Source organism: Cetorhinus maximus, chromosome 10 (genome assembly GCF_964194155.1).
Source record: "Cetorhinus maximus chromosome 10, sCetMax3.hap1.1, whole genome shotgun sequence".
In the NCBI taxonomy this organism is placed as follows: domain Eukaryota; kingdom Metazoa; phylum Chordata; class Chondrichthyes; order Lamniformes; family Cetorhinidae; genus Cetorhinus; species Cetorhinus maximus.
Window position 1 is genome coordinate 38,499,274 of NC_135888.1, and position 20,421 is coordinate 38,519,694.

At 42.3% G+C, this 20,421-nt stretch overlaps 1 protein-coding gene across 1 annotated transcript in view; it reads right to left on the reverse strand.

The window, feature by feature from the left end:
- Positions 1-20,421, reverse strand: part of brinp1 (bone morphogenetic protein/retinoic acid inducible neural-specific 1) — a 370,433-nt gene that overhangs the window by 115,152 nt on the left and 234,860 nt on the right. The window contains exon 3 of the mRNA XM_078550337.1: positions 13,388-13,578. Within this exon, the coding sequence (XP_078406463.1) occupies positions 13,388-13,578 (191 nt within the window). The remainder of the gene's footprint in view (positions 1-13,387; positions 13,579-20,421) is intronic.

The following is a 20,421-nucleotide window of genomic DNA, read 5'->3' on the forward strand; positions in this document are numbered from 1 at the left end:
TATGGCGGACCTGCAGAAACCAGGGTCATTAGGGAGTTTCCACAGCCAAAACCATTACAGAATTATAAAGATTCCTTGGGATGGACAAGTTCCTGCCAAACTTGGCAGAAATCAATGAACCGTTACAATAGCTGTTGAGATAAGGTCAACAGCGGTGCTGGAATGTGGACCAGCAAAATACTTTTTGACAAGATCAAAAATCTCCTAATTTCACCAGAAATTCTTGTGTACTAAGACTCAGAGCTGCCAACAATTGGAGCAGTGGATGCATCATCCACAGATTTGGACGCAGTTTCTTTCAAATTCAAAAAGATGGACAAAAAATACCAGTTTATTATGCCTTAAGTTTTTTTATGGAAATGGAGAAAAGGTATGTAACCATTGAGAAAGAAACATTAACGGGCACATGGACTTGCGAGAAGTTCTCTGATTAGGTCATGGGATTAAGGTTTAAAATTGAAACCGACCACAAACCTTTGGTTACTCTTCTTAACCCAAAGGAATTTGCAAAAAATGTCACATAGAATTCAACATTTTAGGCTGAGATATGATTCATTTACTGAGTATGTTCTAGGGAAGTACCAGATGACAACATATGCATTGTTAAGAATACTAGTGGAAGGAGTTAAACTGGAAGATTTAAATTTTTTTGAGGAAGTAAAAGTATATACTTCACTCATTACCAAAAATTTACCAGCCACTGAGAAGAGATTACAAGAAATTAAGCAAGCAAAAACAGCAGGATGATGAGTGCATCAAGATATAAGAGTATTGCCAGATTGGATGGCTGGATTATCCTCCTAAAAACTCAATACTTCAAACAGAGAAAATATCTCACGATCATCGATGATTTCTTATTTTTTAACAATGAGCTATATCCCTAAGAATTCGGCTAGACATTCTTCAGAAAATCCATCAAGGTCACTTGGGAACAGCGAAATGCTGAGCAAGAGCCCAGCAGTCAGTCTGGTCGCTAGGCATCAATCACTCCATTGAAGTGTTAGTCACATAATGCCTGATGTGGGTAGTGAATAGCCAACAGCAGTGTGAACCACTGACACTCTCCACTTCTCCTTCAAAGCCATGGCAGCATCTGGGAATGAAGTTCAAAGGCAAAATTTTCATCGTGGTCATTGATTACTACTCCAGGTGGTTTGAAGTGAGCAGATTGAGTAGTACCATGGTGGAGGCAGTCATCACATCAGTAAGATGAATCGTTGCGACACACGGCATCCCGGACATTGTGGTGTCAGACAACGGTCATCAGTTTGGTAATGAACTGTTCTACAACTTTGCGCAGGAATATGGTTTCATGTGCATGACTAGTTCACCCAGGTATCCTCAGTCAAACAGATAAGCAGAAAGAAGAGTTCAAACAACCAAGAAATTGATGAAAAAGATCGAATATATTAACTTAGCCCTTGTTAACTATAGAACCTCACTGCTAAAAACTAGTTCTCGCCAGAAGGACCGTTGATGGGAAGATGGCTGTGAACATAACTCGCAGCTCTACAACAAACACGACAACCTAACATTACCTCAGATGATTATAAGAGAGTTAGGAAGCATCAGGAACAACAAAGGGACAGTCAGGCTCATAATTTCAACTTCAGGCACAGAGCACGAGACTTGAAAGTGCTACAGCCCAGGGAGAGAGTGTGGAAACAAGATCAACAGAAATAAGTCATTGTAATAGATAGAGCTCCACAGCCAAGATCTTATAGAATTGATACAGACCAGGGAAATATCAGAGGGAACTGAAGAGCCGTGATATCATTAGGCGGGAAACCACTGGAAACATGGACATACTATTTAGATCCGGACGGAGACAAGATATCAGAAACAAGTAGAAACTCTGCAACCACCCAGGTGGAAGACACTCCTATTGAACAACGAAAGAGTGCAGTTCATCCTTAGCCTTGAAATGAAATCAGGACCAAATCAGGGAGATTGGTCAAGGCACCACAGAGACTAACTCTGTGAAGTCTGAGACTTTGTGGAGGGGAGATGTAGGAGTATGTAAATAGTTGGGATAAAGACTTGGAGGGGAGATGTAGAGTAAAGGGTTAACTTCAGGAGCACCTGGTGCTGCTGTGACTACGATGCAATGACATCTAACTAAGAGGCTGAGATCTGGTGGGAAGCAGAAGTACAATCTCGTGTAGAGCACTGAGATGTATACAGATCTGTAAATAAACAAGGATGGTTTTTATGAATAACAGTCTCTGGGAGTATTCTTAGCGTAACAGGCAAACACTAAGGAAACCCCACATAGACCCCGAACTCAAGGCGAAACAGAGGCTTTAAAAATATCCCCATCCTCATTGATGCCCAGCATAACAGTGCAAAAGAGAAGGCTGAAGCATTGGCAAGCATCTTCAGACAGAAGTGCTGAGTGGATAATTCATCCCAGCCTCCTCTCAAAGTTGGCAGCATCAGAGATGCTAGCCTTCAGTGAATTCGATTCACTCCATGTAATATCACGAAACAAATAAAGGCATTGGATATTGCAAAGGCTATGGGCCCTGACAAAATTCTGGCAGCAAAATTGAAGGCTTGTGCTACAGAACTAACCGTGCCCCAAACCAATCTGTTCCAGTACAGCTACAACACTGGAATCTACCCAATAATGTGGAAAATTGCACAGATATGCCCTGTCCACAAATAGCAGAAGAAATCTAGCCTGGCCAATTACTGCCCCATCAGTACACTCTCGATTATCAGCAAAGTGATGCAAGGTGTCATCGATAATTCTATCAAGCAGCACTTACTCAGCAATAATCTGCTCACTGACGCGCAGTTTGGGTTCCGCCAGGGCCATTCAGCTCCTGACCTCATTACAGTCTTGGACCAAGCATTTACAAAAGAGCTGAACTCCCGAGGTGCGGTGAGAGTGACTGCCCTTGACATCAAGGCAGCATTTGACCAAGTGTGGCATTAAGGAGCCCCAGCAAAACTGAAGTCAATGGGAATCAGGGGGGGAACTCTCCACTGGTTGGAGCCATACCTAGCACAAGGGATGATGATTGCATTTTTGGAGGTCAATCAAGTCAGTCCCAGGACATTACTGCAGGAGTTCCTCAAGGTAGTGTTCTAGGCCCAACCATCTTCAGCTGCTTCATCAATGATCATCCCTCCATAATAAGGTCAGAAGTGGGGATCTTCATTGACAATTGCACCAATATTCAGCACCATTCACAATTCCAGACACTGAAGCATCAAGACCTGGACAACATTCAGGTTTGGGCTGACGTGGCGAGTCACATTCACACCACACAAGTGTCAGGCAATGACCATCTTCAATATGAGAGGACCTAATCATCTCCACTTGATGTTTAATGGCAATAACATCCTGAATCCCCCACTACCAACAACCTGGGGTTCCTTTTAACGAGAAACTGAACTGGACATACTGTGGCTACAAGAACAGGTCAAGGTTGGGAATTCTGCAGCTAGCAACTCACATCCTGACTCTCCAAAGCCTGTCCACCATCTAAAAGGCAAAAGTCAGGAGTGTGATGGAATACTCTTCAACTTACCTGGGTGAGTGCAGCTCCAACAACACTCAAAAAGCTTCACACCATGCAGGGCACAGCAGCCTGCTTAACTGGCAGTCCATCCACTAATTTAGACATTCACTCCCTCCACTCCCGATGCATAGTGCTGCAGTGTGTACCATCTACAAGATGCACTGTAGCAACTCACTAAGGCTCCTTCGACAACACCTTCCAAATCAAGAACCTCTACCACTTAGAATGACAAGGGCTGCAGTTACATGGGAACACCATCACCTGCAAGTTTCCCTCCAAGCCACATGCCATCCTGGCTTGGAACCATATCGCCATTCCTTCGCTATTGCTAGGTCAAAATCCTGGAACTCCCTCCCTAACAGCACTGTATCGACACCACATGCATCCCAGCGGTTCAAGAAGTTGGCTCATTATCACTTTCTCAAAGGCAATAAGGGGTGGACAACTATAGGCCTAGGTGGTGATGCCCATATCTTGTGAAAGAATAAAAGCATGTTCAAAAGAGAAACAGAGAAGCGCTTGAAGGGAAAAAGCTTAGTGGGTTATGGGGAAAGAGCAGCGTAATGGAATTAACTGGCTGTCTCTTTCAAACAGCCAGCACAGGCACAATGAGCTGAATGGTCTCCTCCTATATCAGTCGCTGAAGGGTATATTTTCTCCAGTTGATAGTGTTAGATTAAGCATCAAACTGAGCATGAATCAGCTCTGCCTGACTTTCCAATCACACTGATTTTCATCAAAATTAGAGAACGCACTCTAACACGTCCTACAGTTTTATCCTTGAAAATGGTCCATAAATAAAGTTGAAAAATATAATGGGTGGGTGGTAACGACTACAGAAAGAATGATTCTCGCATAGAATTCAAATGGCAATGATCCATGAATTATCCGAATCCTTTGCTAAGATAATTTTCACTCCCACCCACTACGTTGCATGTAATAATTTTCTGCCAGTGCCATCGATGAACAAAGGGAAACTAAACCTTTCTGGTTAATGAATAAGATGGTAGGAAACTTTCTTTTTCACCATGTTACTCTGCACATCTCTTTGTTTTTAATTACAGATGCAGCAGGTAATGATACACTGTGTCAAATAAAGTTAGTGCAGCTTTCTTGACCCTAAATTTTGCTCCATATGATTACCATTCTTTCGTCCAGTTTTTGTGCTTCCTTCGACATTGGCCCATTGTGTGACATGATCTAAATAAATTACTTTACACCTTCACCAATGATGGGTAAATATATGGAACTGAACCACAACAATCAGAAGGTCATACTCTCTATTTCTGATCTTTATTGAGTTAGCTGAATGAGTCGAACAAACATGAGATGGAGTCAAGAAGCAGTGGCCAGTGATATTTTTGGTTATTCTTTTTGGTGATTAAGATGATGAAGATGCACCTCCTGAAACCACTTAAGATATGTTTTCCTCTGCCTTCTGCCCAGAAATTTAGAAGTAAAAGAGGTGGACACCAACATTGTTGGGTCTTATCCCCTTTATATTTGTCCTGGGGTATCCATGGTTTCCTTCTTTGTGTAGGGATGGATTGCTTGCTCTTCAAGCAGCCACAAAGTCAAATCTCATTAAAATGAGACCCTTCTCCTCCCCCACATTGTCCTCTCTCTACATGGGGTGGATGTCCTTTTGTAAGCAGTACAAAAGGGACTAGGCCTTATATCCACCAACAGGAGAATTACAGGCAAGCATAAGCCATGTCCAGCAGAGCATGACTGGTGCGCAGGTGGAAGGCTGAAGGAAGATTGCAGCCCTCGACTCTGATACCGCACAGGAATTTCCTTGGTTTCTATCTGTTAGTCCAGTTAATGACATGTCTATTTGAAAACTACCATTTATGCCCTTTCCTTGGAGTTCCACCAGGCTCCTACTTGAGTTACAACAGGATTCTGGCATGGAAGAATCCCGATGCAGTTTCTGAGTTCATATGTTTTGATGGTGTGAGGAAAGGCGAGAAGACAGGTAGGGACAAACATGTGAGCTGGGCAATGTGGTTGGCTAGCACTCCTGGATCAATGAAGGAATAGTCTTACTGAGTCCCTTGGTTCTGATCATTGCCAAGCAACCATCCTTAAAAAAAAATGTTATGGGTGTAGATAGGATTGCTTCCATCTGTGAATCCTTCCACTAGAGACAGCAAAAATGCTCATGTTATGGATACAATACATTCTCAATCAGAGATCATCACTCTTTCTTTAATTATGTTTGGAACTTGTTGATCAGTTACTCAGCAGTCTGCATTAGCATTTCACTTACGTCCACAGTTTGAAATTTATTTGCACTATCAGTAACTTTGGTCACCAGAACAAGGGATTTGAATCTATTGGTTCAACAGAGTACTGACCAACCAATGTCACCAACACCCCAATTCAAATAAGAGAAAGACTTGACCAGGAGAGGTTTATCATCAGACGCAATCAATGCTCACTATTAAATCAGCAGATTAAATTGCTGTAACCTGAAGGAAGCCGCCACATGATAAATTTGAATTCACCAAAACTCCTTCAGTCTTCATACACAGAGCGGGTGGGATGTCATTTCCCGGATCGGAACCCAGACATTGTGATGGCTTTTGGGTCCTGGCCCCTCATCGATGTGTAAGTGCACAATGCAAATGTGCGGCTATTTTGATTTGCAAAGCACCTAATCGGCCCGGAGCAGCGGGGTTTGGTGCAGAAAGGAGGCGGGACCAAGCCAGAAGCAGGTCTGATTGAAAGGACAAGAGGCTGCCATTCATCCACAAAACAAATGCACAACTTGAGCAAAGGACAGTGGGCAGGTAGGGCCCTACAAATAGGCAGTCATCCATAAACATCCCAAAAAGGAGAGGTCAGGTTAACATTACGAATGTAAACCTAGTCAGTTCTAACAGTGACAAAAGCTTCCATTAATATGACACCTTTAATGTAGAAAAGCCTCCTAAACAGAGACATGAAGAAAATTAAACATAAAGCCAAAGAAGTAGAGATAAGGGAGCGTGGCCAAAAGAAAGGTCGACATTTTACACAAAAAAAGAAAATGCTGGAAAAACTCAGCAGGTCTGACAGCATCTGTGGAGGGAGAAAAACAAAGTTAATGTTTCGAGTCCGTATGACCCTTCTTCAGAGCTCTGAAGAAGGGTCATATGGACTCAAAACGTTAACTTTGTTTTCTCTCTCCACAGATGCTGTCTGACGTGCTGAGCCTTTCCAGCATTTTCAGTTTTTGTTTCAGATTTCCAGCATCCGCAGTACTTTGTTTTTAATGACATTTTAAATATTAGCCTTGTAGCGTATCCAGCTTCTGTATGCAAATTCACCAATCACACATACATAATTGGTAAACAATAATTAGGCTCTATTTATTTGAAGACTGGAATATATATATATATATATATATAAGGAGAGCTCAACAAACAGGGATTCTACTCTAGGGATTCAACACACACAATAATCACCACCAAAATGAACAGCAACACAGCCTTCTGGTCACATGCTGCTTTACACCCTGGTTCTGCGTTGACATGTATACATATTCTCTGACAGTGATATTGCAACAAGCCTGTCCTTTCTTCTTATAAATGTTAACAGACTTGCTTGCATGTTACTAGAATTTTCTGTTTTAATTTTGGTCTCTGTTGAATCCAGTCTCTCCAGTGTGCCTTGGCAATTTGATGTTGATAACAATTCTGCATCATTGCTGCTACCAAAACTGTGAGGGCCCTCTCACAGACTTCTCTCTCCAATGCTGCCTTTGGTCTCTGTCTCTGTCTCAGCATTGCAAATCACTCTGTACTATGTCACCACCTCCTCCATAGTGTGGTTTCCATGGCGCTTGAACCCGATCCATGAAAAGAAAATCCAGATATGTCCCCTGAATGAGCTGACAAGCTTCTTAATGGCGCAAAAGATAAGGCTGAAGCATTCGCAACAATCTTCAGCCAGAAATCCCAAGTGGATGATCCATCCCGATCTCGTCCAGAGGTCCCCAGCATCACAGATGCCAGTCTTCAGCCAACTTGATTCACTCCACGTGATATTAAGAAATGGCTGAAGGCACTGGATGCTACAAAGGCTATGGGCCCTGACAATAATCTGGCAATAGTACTGAAGACTTGTGCTCCAGAACTTGCCGTGCCCCTAGCCAAGTTGTTCCAGTACGGCTACAACACTGCAAACTACCCAGCTATGTGGAAAATTGCCCAGGTATGTCCTGCACACAAAAAGCAGAATAAATCCAACCCGGCCAATTACCACCCCATCAGTTTACTCTCGGTCATCAGTAAAACAATGGAAGGGGTCATCAATAGTGCGATCAAGCGGCACTTGCTTAGCAATAACCTGCTCACTGACGCTTAGTTTGTGTTCCGCCAGGGCCACTCAGCTCCAGACCTCATTACATCTTTGGTTCAAACATGGACAAAAGAGCTGAACTCCGGAGGTGAGGTGAGAGTGACTGCCATTGACATCAAGGCTGCACTTGACCAAGCACGGCGTCAAGGAGCCCTAGCAAAACTGGAGTCAATGGGAATCAGGGGAAAAACTCTCCGCTGGTTTGAATCATACCTAGCACAAAGGAAGATGGCTGTGGTTGTTGGAGGTCAGTCATCTTAGCTCCAGAGCATCACTGCAGGAGTTCCTCAGAGTAGTGTCTTAGGCCCAACCATCTTCAACTGCTTCATCAATGACCTTCCTTCCATCATAAGGTCAGAAGTGGGGATGTTCACCGATGATTGCACAATGTTCAGCACCATTCGCGACTCCTCAGATACAGAAGCAGTCCATGCCCAAATGCAACATGACCTGGACAACATTCAGGCTTGGCTGGCAAATGGCAAGTAACATTTGTGCTGCACAAGTGCCAGGCAATGACCATCTCCAACAAGAGAGAATCTAACCATTGCCCCTTGACATTCAATAGCATTACTATTGCTGAATCTCTCACTATCAATATCCTGGGGGTTACCATTGATCAGAAACTGACCTGCCATATAAATGCTGTGGCTACAAGAGCAGGTCAGGGACTAGGAATCCTGCAGCGAGTAACTCACCTCTTGACTCCCCAAAGCCTATCCACAATCCACAAGGCACAAGTCAGGAGTGTGATGGAATACTCCCCACTTGCCTAGATGAGTGCAGCTCCAACAATACTAAAGAAGCTTGACACCATCCAGGACAAAGCAGCGCACTTGATTGGCACCCCATCCACAAACATTCACTCCCTCCACACAATAGCAGCAGAGTGTACCATCTACAAGATGCACTTCAGAAACTCACCAAGGCTCCTTAGAGCCTTCCAAACTCATGACCAATACCATCTAGCAGTACAAGGGCAGCAGATACAAGGGAACACCACCACCTGGAAATTCCCTTCAAAGCCACTCACCATCCTGACTTGGAAATATATCTCCGTTCCTTCATTGTCGCTGGGTCAAAATCCCGGAACTCCCTCCCTAACAGCACTGTGGGTGTACCTACACCACATGGACCACAGCGGTTCAAGAAGGCAGCTCACCACCACCCTCTCAAGGGCAATTAGGAATGGACAATAAATGCTGGCCTAGCCAGCGATGCCCACATCCCTTGAATGAATAGAAACTCAGGTGGGTTGCCTGTTCTGGCTGTGTCGGTGCCTTCCAAAGCCTGAATATGTCACTCTCTGGAAACTGGCACTTTGACCCAGGGAATGTGCTTAAGCAACCGCCAGTCCTGAAACCTACTCTCTCAAACAAACCAAAATTCCAGTGTGCCTCAGGATTGTTTCCCCAACAATTCGCATCAGTTGATAAACGTGCCCTCCATGTTAGCAGCAGTCATTTGACTACAGTATTGGAGAACTGTCAGTACCCATGAAACCAGTCCCGAGCAACAATCAATGTCTTCAAGAATGGAGGAGGAGAAGGGAGAAAGACATTTGGACAGAGACAAAAGAATCAAATTTGTACACCATTATCTGGCTACAGAGTTCATTTGTTTAGCAAGAAATTAAAGAATTCCATTTACTTAATGCCCTTCATGACCCCAGGGCATTTCAAAGTGCATTACAGCCAATTAAGTACTTTTGAAGTCTAGTCACTGTTGTTCAATAGGAAATGCAGCAGCTAATTTGCGCACAGCAAGATCACACAAATGGCAATACAATAACTCTGGTAACAATCCCAACAATAAATCCCCCAAAACAGGCAAGGAAATAGCTGAATAATAAAATTGGGAGGTTTTGTGATGTTATAAATCATACCTTGGCATTCTCAACACATTGAAAACAATAGTCCCTAGCATTTTCTTTTTGGCGCATTCATACATTTGATGATCACATTCCTAGGGCATAATAGAAAGCACTTTATAACAGAAAAATCAATTTCCTCTGTGATGTGTGATTCACAGTTGAATGTGTACAATACCTTTGAGTTCAAACCCTGTCACATTATGCATGCATAAGATTAAGAGAGGGATCAAACGGAGGAGCTGCAACATATTCTAGCATTGCAGTGAAGTGGCGATTAATGTTTTTGGAATAGCGATCAATTGTGATCTCAGTCACCTGTTGGTGTCAAACAACAGAAATGTTACCAGATATATACCTTGCCATCCCACTGATAGTCATTATATGTCACCTCACTACTTTTCTCTTACCCACAATATAAGCTTGCCAGCGTCAACAACGTTCACAACTTCATTACAAGTCCCTGCAATCTGCAGAAGGCCTTATGAACACTTGCACATTAAGTTTAACAGGCAACTTTCCACATTTAACTTTCTCATGCAAATTCCAGGTATTAAGAACTTGAACAAAGCAGCAGATGTACAAATGTTGTCGACACTGTTTTACACTTCCAAGTTTAGGTATTTAAGTTGTACACTATCTCACTGCAAGAAACAAAACACCAATTTGCAGAATGTGGGATTACTGCTTTTTTGTACAAAAAAAAGTTTCAAGGTTTATGTTCAGATATTTACAGGCTGAAGAGAAGGGTGAAACTGCCAAAACAGTTGCTGGATTTGGACTGAGGTAAAATCTTAAATATAGATTTAAAGTGATTGGCAAAAGAGTCAATGTGAGATGAGAAGAATTTTATTTATGCTGCAATTTATGGTGATCTGTAATGCACTGCCTAAATTATGGTGGTGGAAGCATATTCAATAATAACTTTCAAAAGGGAATTGGATAATGCTAAAATGGTAGAACATTTCAGGACTGTGGGAAAAGAGCAGGGAGTTGGACTAATTGGAAAGCTCTTTCAAAGAGTTGGTATAAGTATGATGGACTGAATGCCCTCCTGTGCGGTAATATCCTATGATTCTTTTTTTGTTATGCTTATCAGGGAGAATCCCGCTGCTGGGGAATGAAGCGCTCTCCATATGTTGTACCCAAGGTATGAATTAACAAGCAAATACAAGAATGTTCAGGTATAGTAAACGTGACTCCTCTCTATCCTCAGAATAACACCGCTCATCATTTATCCTTAAAGACTGTTTGAGTGAGATTGATGCTTAGTACTGAATAGTGCACAGTTTCGTACATGTAGCCAGGCGAACCATGACTCAGGTTGACTATCCGGACTTGTCACAACTTGGACAGCTGACAATATGGCTTTGAATCCTAGTCTGGGTGAAATAACAGCCTAGAAGTCCACTGCACTCCATGGTCTCCCAATCGAAACATTCACAATATATTTTTCCTCAGGAAGTAACATTCTCACAGTGCCTACTTTAAATAATGAATGCAGGTCAGGGCTCTAGTTCCTTGTCCACCAATAACCAATCAGAACTTGGGACCTTTGGAAAGAGGCGGCATTTCCCTTAAAGTTATTTCTGTTCCAATGGGATCTGAATCCAGTTCTTGATATTAAAGGAGAGAATTCATGGTGAATGCCAGAAAAATTTAATAGTATTCCTTATTATTTTGATATTTTCATTCACACAGATACTGGTCAAATGAAGTACACTTGCAGAATCCCAAGTAACATGAACTCGATGTTAAAATATTCTGGTTAGATGTCTTCTAGATTGAAGCACTGATTTTCACATTTTCTGATGGGCCACTCACCTAATTCCAGATTCACACTTCATCAACACATGGTCTGACTCAAGGCACAGCATTTTGTATCTTTTAAATCAAAGCGATCAGCGATGATCACTGCAGGTGTACCTTACTGAATTGTTCATGAAGTTACCGATCAATCCTTCTCAATGTTACTGGAGAATTGCTTGAAAGCTGAGGACAAGGACTGCTACATGGCCAGTCTGTTTAAACTGTAGACAATGTTAAATTCAAGAGATCAACAAAGATCTCGCAGGTTCATTGAAGCTGTTATTGAAACTTATGAAATTTACATCAAGTTATAGTTTTTTGTTTTTATATTTTTCCATTTCGATACACAGGTGAAGGATAACATGTTGCCGTCAGCTCATCTATTCAATTCAACTAACTGCTCTTTTGTTATTCACCTGCTGTCACTGACGCCGTTTCTTCAATAAAATGTTGCTGTCAAGCAATACAGAAAAATTGCCTTTTTTAATAGCGATCAAAGGACTAACCTAAATGAACGTAATAACAGACTTGTCAAAATGTCAGCTGTACAGTATACTGCCTGCTCTCCTTTAAAAAGAAACAAAATCAAGCAAGTGTATCTCTGGTTACCACACTCCTGCATGCCTTGAAGTCTCTGGATGCTTTGCTTTGCATTTATCTCTGAGGACCCTCTTCAGCTACTGTTTCTTAACATTTCTTTCCTACTCAAGGGCTCTTCCTAAATTTTAACTCCATCCCTCTCTCGGTGTTCTCCTTGATTGTTTGCTATCCACTCCTTCACTCAGAATTTCCCTCCCAAACCAGGTGATTTTATTTTGAACTTGGATAAGAACGTACACTGAATCCTGAATATAAAAATTGCAAAACACAATTATAAAACTGTTCTGCTGGTGCGAGACACCAACTCAACAGAACAGGATAAAAATAACGCATCAACCAGGCCCATCCACCCTATTGAAGCAAGTATCCATGTAAAATGTTTACATTTTTAAATTTAAGGAACACATTCAGAAGGAACAGTGATAATATCCATATAAATATCGTGCAGCTTGGTCAGAATAGTGTTTTTTATTCATTCTTGGGATATGGTCTCAAATAGTCGCTTGGTAGTGCAAAAGTTGAGCATTACTGAAAAAGGAGACATGCTGTCAAAGCTTTAGTCTTGCACACATCAGGACAGATGCAAGACTGCCAAATTTCAAAGGGAGCAACAATTTATACTACATGAGAAAAAGGTGTGGATTGATTGGCAAGTCAACTCTGACTGCTTGCTAGATTCATACGCAGGGATTGTCCTCTGCAGGCAAAAGAAATGTGTCCAGGCATTAAACCTTTTTTGAATTAAACAGAAGTGTGGGGGACAATGTTTCCCGTGTGCATTCTCCATGGCAATGCCTCAACCAATTTGGCATCCTTGTGTCTGTCCTGATGAGCGCAAGAGAAAATGTTTCAACGATATGGTCATCGTTAGCAAGACCCCAATTTATTTCCCATCCCTAACTACCCTTGAGAAGATGGCAGTGAACTATTTTCTTAAACCACATCAGTCCAAAAGTTGAAGGCAATCTCATAGTGTTGTTAGGCAGAGAGTATCAGGAGTATAACTCAGCAATAATGAAGAAATCCTAGTGTATGTTCAAGTCACAATGCTGTACGATTTGGAGAAGTACAATTCACAAACCCAACCCATGAGTTCAAATTTATAGGTTCCACACTTAACCCCATTCTGTTTATAACTGCAGCACCCTCAATTTAACAGTGTCCAAAATGACAGGATTCTCCATCATTAAACAGCATTTAATTAGCGCTGGAGAGAACTGCAGAAGCTTACCTCCAAGTACTGCAGATGACAGGACATGTGTTCCGTATTTTCGGATGATGGTGTCAATCACCTGCTGGGTTGAGGGCCTCCTTCCAAGCAAGCGAATACTTCTCTGGAATTCTGGCATTAGTGGGATAGGGTTCCGGATTAAGTCCCTCCTTTCGACTGCAGTATTTCTCACCTTCCAACGTGCAAATTCTCTGCAATGACAACATCAGAATAGTCAAAACAAATAATGTGCATAAAGACAGAGTGATGAAAACTGAAGACCTGGAAGGTCTAAATAGTCCACTTCAAACAGTTGTTTTTGGCCAGACTATTTGGGTGAAATCTAAATTATGCCTCTTTCTCTTCCCCCCTACCCCACACCCCCAAACCCATCACCACCTCGTAATGTTGAAGGTTGCTGTATCCTGTCTTTCTGGTTCCAACTCACATATCATGGATAGAATCTTGTGCCCTCCCCATGCTGAGGCGGGGAGCATTTAATCAAGCAGAACATTGCCAGGTGGGGACTCCACCACCTTCTCACCTCTACCTCGATTAAGTCTGTGACGGGAAGGCCGTGGACTGCCTTCCCAGCATACTCCCAACTGAGATCCTTAAGTGAACAATTAATTCCACTTAATTGCCTCATCCCACCACCACTGCTATTAACCCAGCAGCGAGCGGGGGGCTCACCATAAGGGGAGCGCGACAATCAAACCTGTTCAGTGTTGCTGACAGGCTCCTGGGGCTGGGGGCATTTGGTGCCTGATTGAGGGACCTGGCATCAGAAAAGAGGGGCCCTCTGAGAGCCATCCCCTTGTACCCCCTCCTCCGTGGCCTGTCTTCTGCCATCATTCACATGTGGCTTGGGATCCAGTGACGATTCTTGGCCTTGGCTGGGTGTCATGCCAGTAGCAGCCATCACCTCCATGATGGCGCAGCAGTTCAATAGAGATGTTGGCTTCTGATTGGTTTGCAGCCCTGGGTGAGTGGGACTTCCACTCCCAGGTTCGTTGATCCTAGGGGAAGACTTGCTGCTGGCCTGTCAATTGCCTGAGTCAAACAGGATGCAGTGAGCCTTCTCAAAAAGAGGTGACTCAAGGCTCTCATTGGGTCTCTAGCCAGTGGCCAAGGTCTCCCACCCCTTCCACAAGATTCAGCACAACTCTTTTGCATCCCCTACCACATTGTACCTGTAGTATAGCCCGTGGTCAAATGCAGTGTTTTGGATAGACCCTATGATCTGTGGACTGTTGCTGTGGTTCTTGGTTACAGATGTGCATGACCTATCTTCCCATTGACAGACTGTAGTCGTGCTCTGGTACCTGCTTTAATCTAGTTTATTAACACTACATCTAAACAGGTTACAGAGTAGGTAACATTGCTCCTGAGCACAATCCTCTTGAGAGAGGGTCTGGCAAATGATGACTGATGTCTATGATAGATCATCATTCTACATCACTCATTTTCAGATCCATTCTATTAACTCATTATAGTGTATGCAGTTCGCCCCTTCTACTCTGTGATCTTCAATCCATATTGATGGCCTACCTGGCTATAGGGTTTGAGTGGAATGTGCAGTTATCTTTCTTTTTTCTGTTTCTTACAGCAGCTGTGTTACACACAGGGAGAGAGGCAAACTGAACTCATTTATTTTTCTCACCATCTTGTAAGCAGAGGTGTTTTAATTTTTTGAAATAGGCTGTGGCATGTTTCTCCAAATCCTCTGTATGTGAAGTAAATTTTAAAGTGACTCGCAGCAAGCTCTCTTTAGGGTTAAATCAGAAGTATCGTTTATTCTGTTATGATCCCAGCTGATGTTAATACTGAACAAGTCAGCTCCCAGAGTGAAACCTGATTTGATCGACCCTAACTTTTATTTTTTTTAGAAGCCGAACAAATTCACAGGAGTCTGCTGATGAACTTTTAACACAAAGAATAAACCATTTATTAAACAAGGAAAATGAACTATATTACACCAGATAAAAAGGTTGGAAAGATCTCAATACAATCACAAGAAAGTGATTCAAATATTCATTACTCCTTCACCCCAGCTATCTCTTTACAGACGCATACAAATTTGGAAAGATAAAACAATTTACCATACCCATCATATACTCGTAAACTCAGGCTAAGTATGCAGCACATGTGAACAAACTTGTGAACTGTGGACGGACACACTACACTCCAAAGTAAATGACTGATGCGACCAAAGCAGATTCTATGGGTTTCTCAACAACTCACCCAGAAGCTTGTCATACTGTAAACCAACTGATCTCAGTGAAACTTTAACTTAATCATGAGGGTTTCCAATCTCCATATTTGAATAATCTTCCACATGTCGTTCTCACTCAGAAGGCTTCAACCTGGATTCACCTTCATGGTTTCAATCTCCCCTTCTGAGATTCCTTTCTCCTGGATCTCTGAGTATACTCAAGCTTCATCTTCCAAGCAGACTTTCAGATGTTTGGCTGTCTCAAGCAGAACACCACTGCTCAAAGGCCTGCAGTAAGGAGTCACCAACCATCAGCTGCCTCCTTGGATCTTCTGGGATTTTCTCAAGCCCACTTTGCTTCAAGTCTGCTCCCAACAGCTCTCTCTCTTTAATTTGGAGCCTTTTTCTCTGCTCCTATCATTTATCTAGACTCAATGGGATCTGTCTCTGAACCCTGCTTTTGTCTCTGCCTGGGGCTTCCTCTTGAGACCTCTTTCTGTCCCTCTCCCTGGTTTGGAACCTTCTTCTTGGTTTGGAACCTTCTCCCTGACCCCTCCCCCTGTCCTAGTCCTTGGGACACCTTCTCTGAAATGAGGTTCCTCTTCAGGTCACTTGATCTGCAGTTTCACGCTGTTTCACTTTTCTTCAGTGAAGGCGTGCAGGGCTGGCCCCCGGCCTAAACACGTAAAAGAAATGAACTGTGCATCGGCACCGGGCTGAAGGCATGTGAAAGTGAAAGACACTAATTGTGTATGTGTGGTCCTTTCTCAGCTGACGCATGCGCAGAAGTCCCGAGGTCCACTGGGAACTGTAGTTCCCGAACCCAATTCAGGTAGGTTTTTTGTTTCTGTTGAGTTTTATCACAATTCATACATTCAAACTGGAGCATGTTCATCACTTCTACATACACACATACAAGCACACAATAAGGAAATAGGAAAGAGAAGAATTTTACAACTAAGAATAACTTAAAAAAGAAAAGAGCCAAAGATATGATTATTAATTCGAGTGAATGTCAGAGTCCAGTGAGGGTTCCTTTACACAGGAGTTAAAATTCAGATGAGTTCAGCTAGCTGAAGGCAGGGGTTGCCAAATTCCTTCAATGTTGGTGATGGCACAGCAGAATGAAGTTGGTATCTAGAGACCTGGTCCAATCTACAGGCAATGGCAGGAATCTTCCAGAGAACCGGGCTTTGTGGTGGTTTAGGTTTGAGGCTGGCTTAGCTGTCAGCCGGGAGTCTGGCTTTGGTGGTGGCAGGCTGGATGGTTAACAACAGACTGCCCTAGGAATCCAGGAACATAACACTAAAACTTTTCAAATGCCAGAAGAACTTAGGTCATGAGGTGTTGCCCATTGGTGAGTCAGTTTCAGGTTTCCCTGTCTCAGGTCACAATCCATTGTTCACCTTCGGAGATAGGTGGTGGTTATTAGCATCTCCACAGGTATAACAAGTTTCAATGGCTCTCTGTTTGTTAGGTCCAGGCTGGGGAGACAGGCCATCTGTTGCCCTCTTGTTTCATTGATTGTAATAGGTCCACACAATGATAGATGTGAGATTCCACAAGGATGAGTGCTGAGCTTTGCCCTGTAATTACTGTCGGAAGTTTCCAGAACTGTATCCTACTTACAAATCATATGACCTGTAGCAGCCATGCTACATGGCTGTAGCCATGATCCAGAAAAGTCCGTTTATTAAATAAGCAGAAGGTAAGGTTTGATTTAAATTATTTATGATCTCTTTAAAGTCTTATGGACATGACAAACTGCCATACAGCAAGTGTTGTGACCCTATGGAAATACAAGCATTTTACACCAAAGTTGGGGCTTCTGGGGGATATTTTGACTTATTGTGATAGACTAAAACAGGCAGCCCATTTTATAACACCGTTATATCTACAGATGCCAGTGTTCCTGAGACTCACCCTCAAAGACAACCTTTACAGTAGTTGGAGTATTTGACAGGAAGTTAGCAATTAACTGTTTTGTACTGTGGAGCTATGTTCACTGGGAAGTTAATGTGAAAATGGCTGTAGGATCCTACAGCCACACGATTAAAAATGGTCGTTAATTAGGGGAAATTTGAAAGTGGCTTTTTGGCAGATTTGTAATTTATTTTAATTGTTATGAGGTAAACACGGTGAATGTAGGAAAGGTAGAACAGAAGAAGGGAAGGAGCAGAACAGATAATTGAGCTACAATCCACTGGGTATCTTATGACTCACTTTATAGTGACAGAATACAGGAATGCAATATTATATACTGTATATGTAGTGATAAACACAAGAACATTATTTATTATGATACATATAAGAGACTGCATGAGACAGGTCTGTAATCAACTACCTGGGTAATAGCGATCATCATATAAATTAAGTTTAAAGTAATTATGGAAAGGGATAAGAAAAATACAAAGTGAAAATACCAAACTAGAAGAGACCCAAATTCAGGGATTTGAGCAGGGATCTAGCACAGCTAGACTGCAAACAAAGACTGGGCAGGGAAGCAATAAATTAGGCAGGTCTTCAAGGTGGAGGTCATTCGGCTATAGTCCAAGCATACTCTCATAAGTAGGAAAGATGGGGCATCTAAAGCACAAACTCCCCGGGTGACAAAGGAAATAGAGGTTAAACTAAGATAGAGGCAAAAAAAAGGTTTAAGCCAAAAGTGAGGCACAAAATATGATGGAAAACTGGCCAGGACACATCGAATGCAGAGGGAAATTCAAAAAAGAAGGGCAAAGAGGCAGTGTGGGAAAAGATTAATTGGTAGCATACAAGGAATATAAAAATCCTTTGTAAACACATAAAAAATAAAAGTAAACTTAAAGGAATGGGGGTGGGGGGTCAATTAGGGACAAAAAAAAGGAAATCTTCTTGTATAGGCAGAATGCATGACTGAGGTACTGAGTGAGTACTTTGCATCTGCCTTCACAAAGGTAGAGGATTAAATTAATGCTGTAGCTGAGCAGGGGGGTGGGGAGAGGGAAGAGATATTGATGAGAAAAAAAAACATAGATAGGAAGGAGATCTTAAATATGTTGACAACACTCAAAGTTAACAAGTTACCTGGCCCCAGAACGGATGCATCCTAGGTTGCTGAGGGATGCTGGTGGAAACTAGAGGTGGAATGAGGGGATTTTCTTTACTCAGAGGTTGTGAAGGTCTTGACAGTCATTAAAGTATAATAATTCTCATAACATTGCTCAATGTTGCTCCTATCTCAGCTCATCTGCTGCTGAAACCCTCATCCATGCCTTCGTTACCTCTAGACTTGACTATTCCAATGTACTCCTGACTGGTCTCCCAAATACCACCCTCTGTAAAATTGAGGACATCCAAAACTCTGCTGCCTTTGTCTTAACTTGTAGCAAGTCCCATTCTCCTACCATCCCTGTGCTCATTGACCTACAGTGGCATCTTGATTTTAAAATTCTCATCCTTGTTTTCAAATCCCTCCATGGTCTCAACCCTCCGTATGTTTATAACCTCCTGCAGCCCCACAACTCTCTGAGATATCCGCATTCCTCTAATTCTGGTCTCTTGCGCATTCCCAACTTTAACTGCTCCACCATTGGTGGCAGTGCCTTCAGTTAACTAGGCCCTAAGCTCTGGAATTCCCTCCTTATAGTACTCAGCCTCTCTACTGCAACTTCCTCCATTAAAACACTTCTTAATACTTATCTCTTTGACCAAACATCTGGCCTAATATCTCCTCATGTGCCTCATGGTCTTACTTTATTTTATAATGCTCCTGCGAAGCAACTTGGGACATTTCATTTTGTCCTTGTTGTTGTTGTCCATACCCAGTCCAGCCTGTACGTGACTCCGACCCCACAGCAATGTAGTTGGCTCTGAGCTACCCACTGAAATGACCTGACAAGTCACTCAGCTGTCAACAACACCTTCTGTTGGGGATGGACTATAAATCTTGGCTTTGCCAGTGTTGCCCACACCCCATTCATGCATAATAAAAAGAGAAATTGACTATATCCCAATGCCAATGTGTGTTAAAGCTCTTTTTTCTGAGTAAAGTTAATCTTCAGGATGCAATAATCTTTGCTTTGTACATTGGTTTTTAGCAAGAACCTCAAAAGCAAGCTGAAAAATTACATTGGCCCCATTTGACCTGTTGTAATTACTTCATCCCAGGCTCTTTTTAAGGACAATTACATTTATTATTAAGCACTGATACACTATCTTTGCTTCTCGATCAGCCCCAGTGCAACCCTTGGTTCATTTGAAGTTTATGAAAGTGACCTTTTCATTGACTGCAAGGTTATTGCAAATGGATGTTTCAGCTTTTATTCAAATTATTTCTTTATTTTGGAGATGAAACAATTCAAATAAAGGAGTAATTTTAACTTAACTCACCCATCAGCAATAGAGCAGGTTAGATTGCACTCTACCATTTTACATCCCACCCAATTTTTAAAAATGTAAACATTATGTTCCCATTGGATGAGTTAGGCTAAATTTACACCACAACTGCCCTCCACAGCCCCCACCCCTAATTCTGTTAGCTATTTGCCAGCATTACAGTCATATTCTGCTCCACATCTCAAATGCAAGCTGAAGTGAAGCTATGTTCAGAAGTGATATTTGTGTCTGCTTTCGTACATGTTGGGAGCCTGGTTGCTTTGGTAGTCCCTGGTAGTAAGGGTTAACCCTGTTGTTTTTGTGTCAATCTGTTTTTGTTTCAAGCAGATACCACCACAAAAATCTCTAGCATTATGTTGCAAGGAGGTGTGAGGCTACCTCCAGGAGGCAGTGTAACACTGTTCAGTATTTGCAACCACAGTGGCATAATGACAGTAGTTTTATTTCAAGTTGAACAGATCAC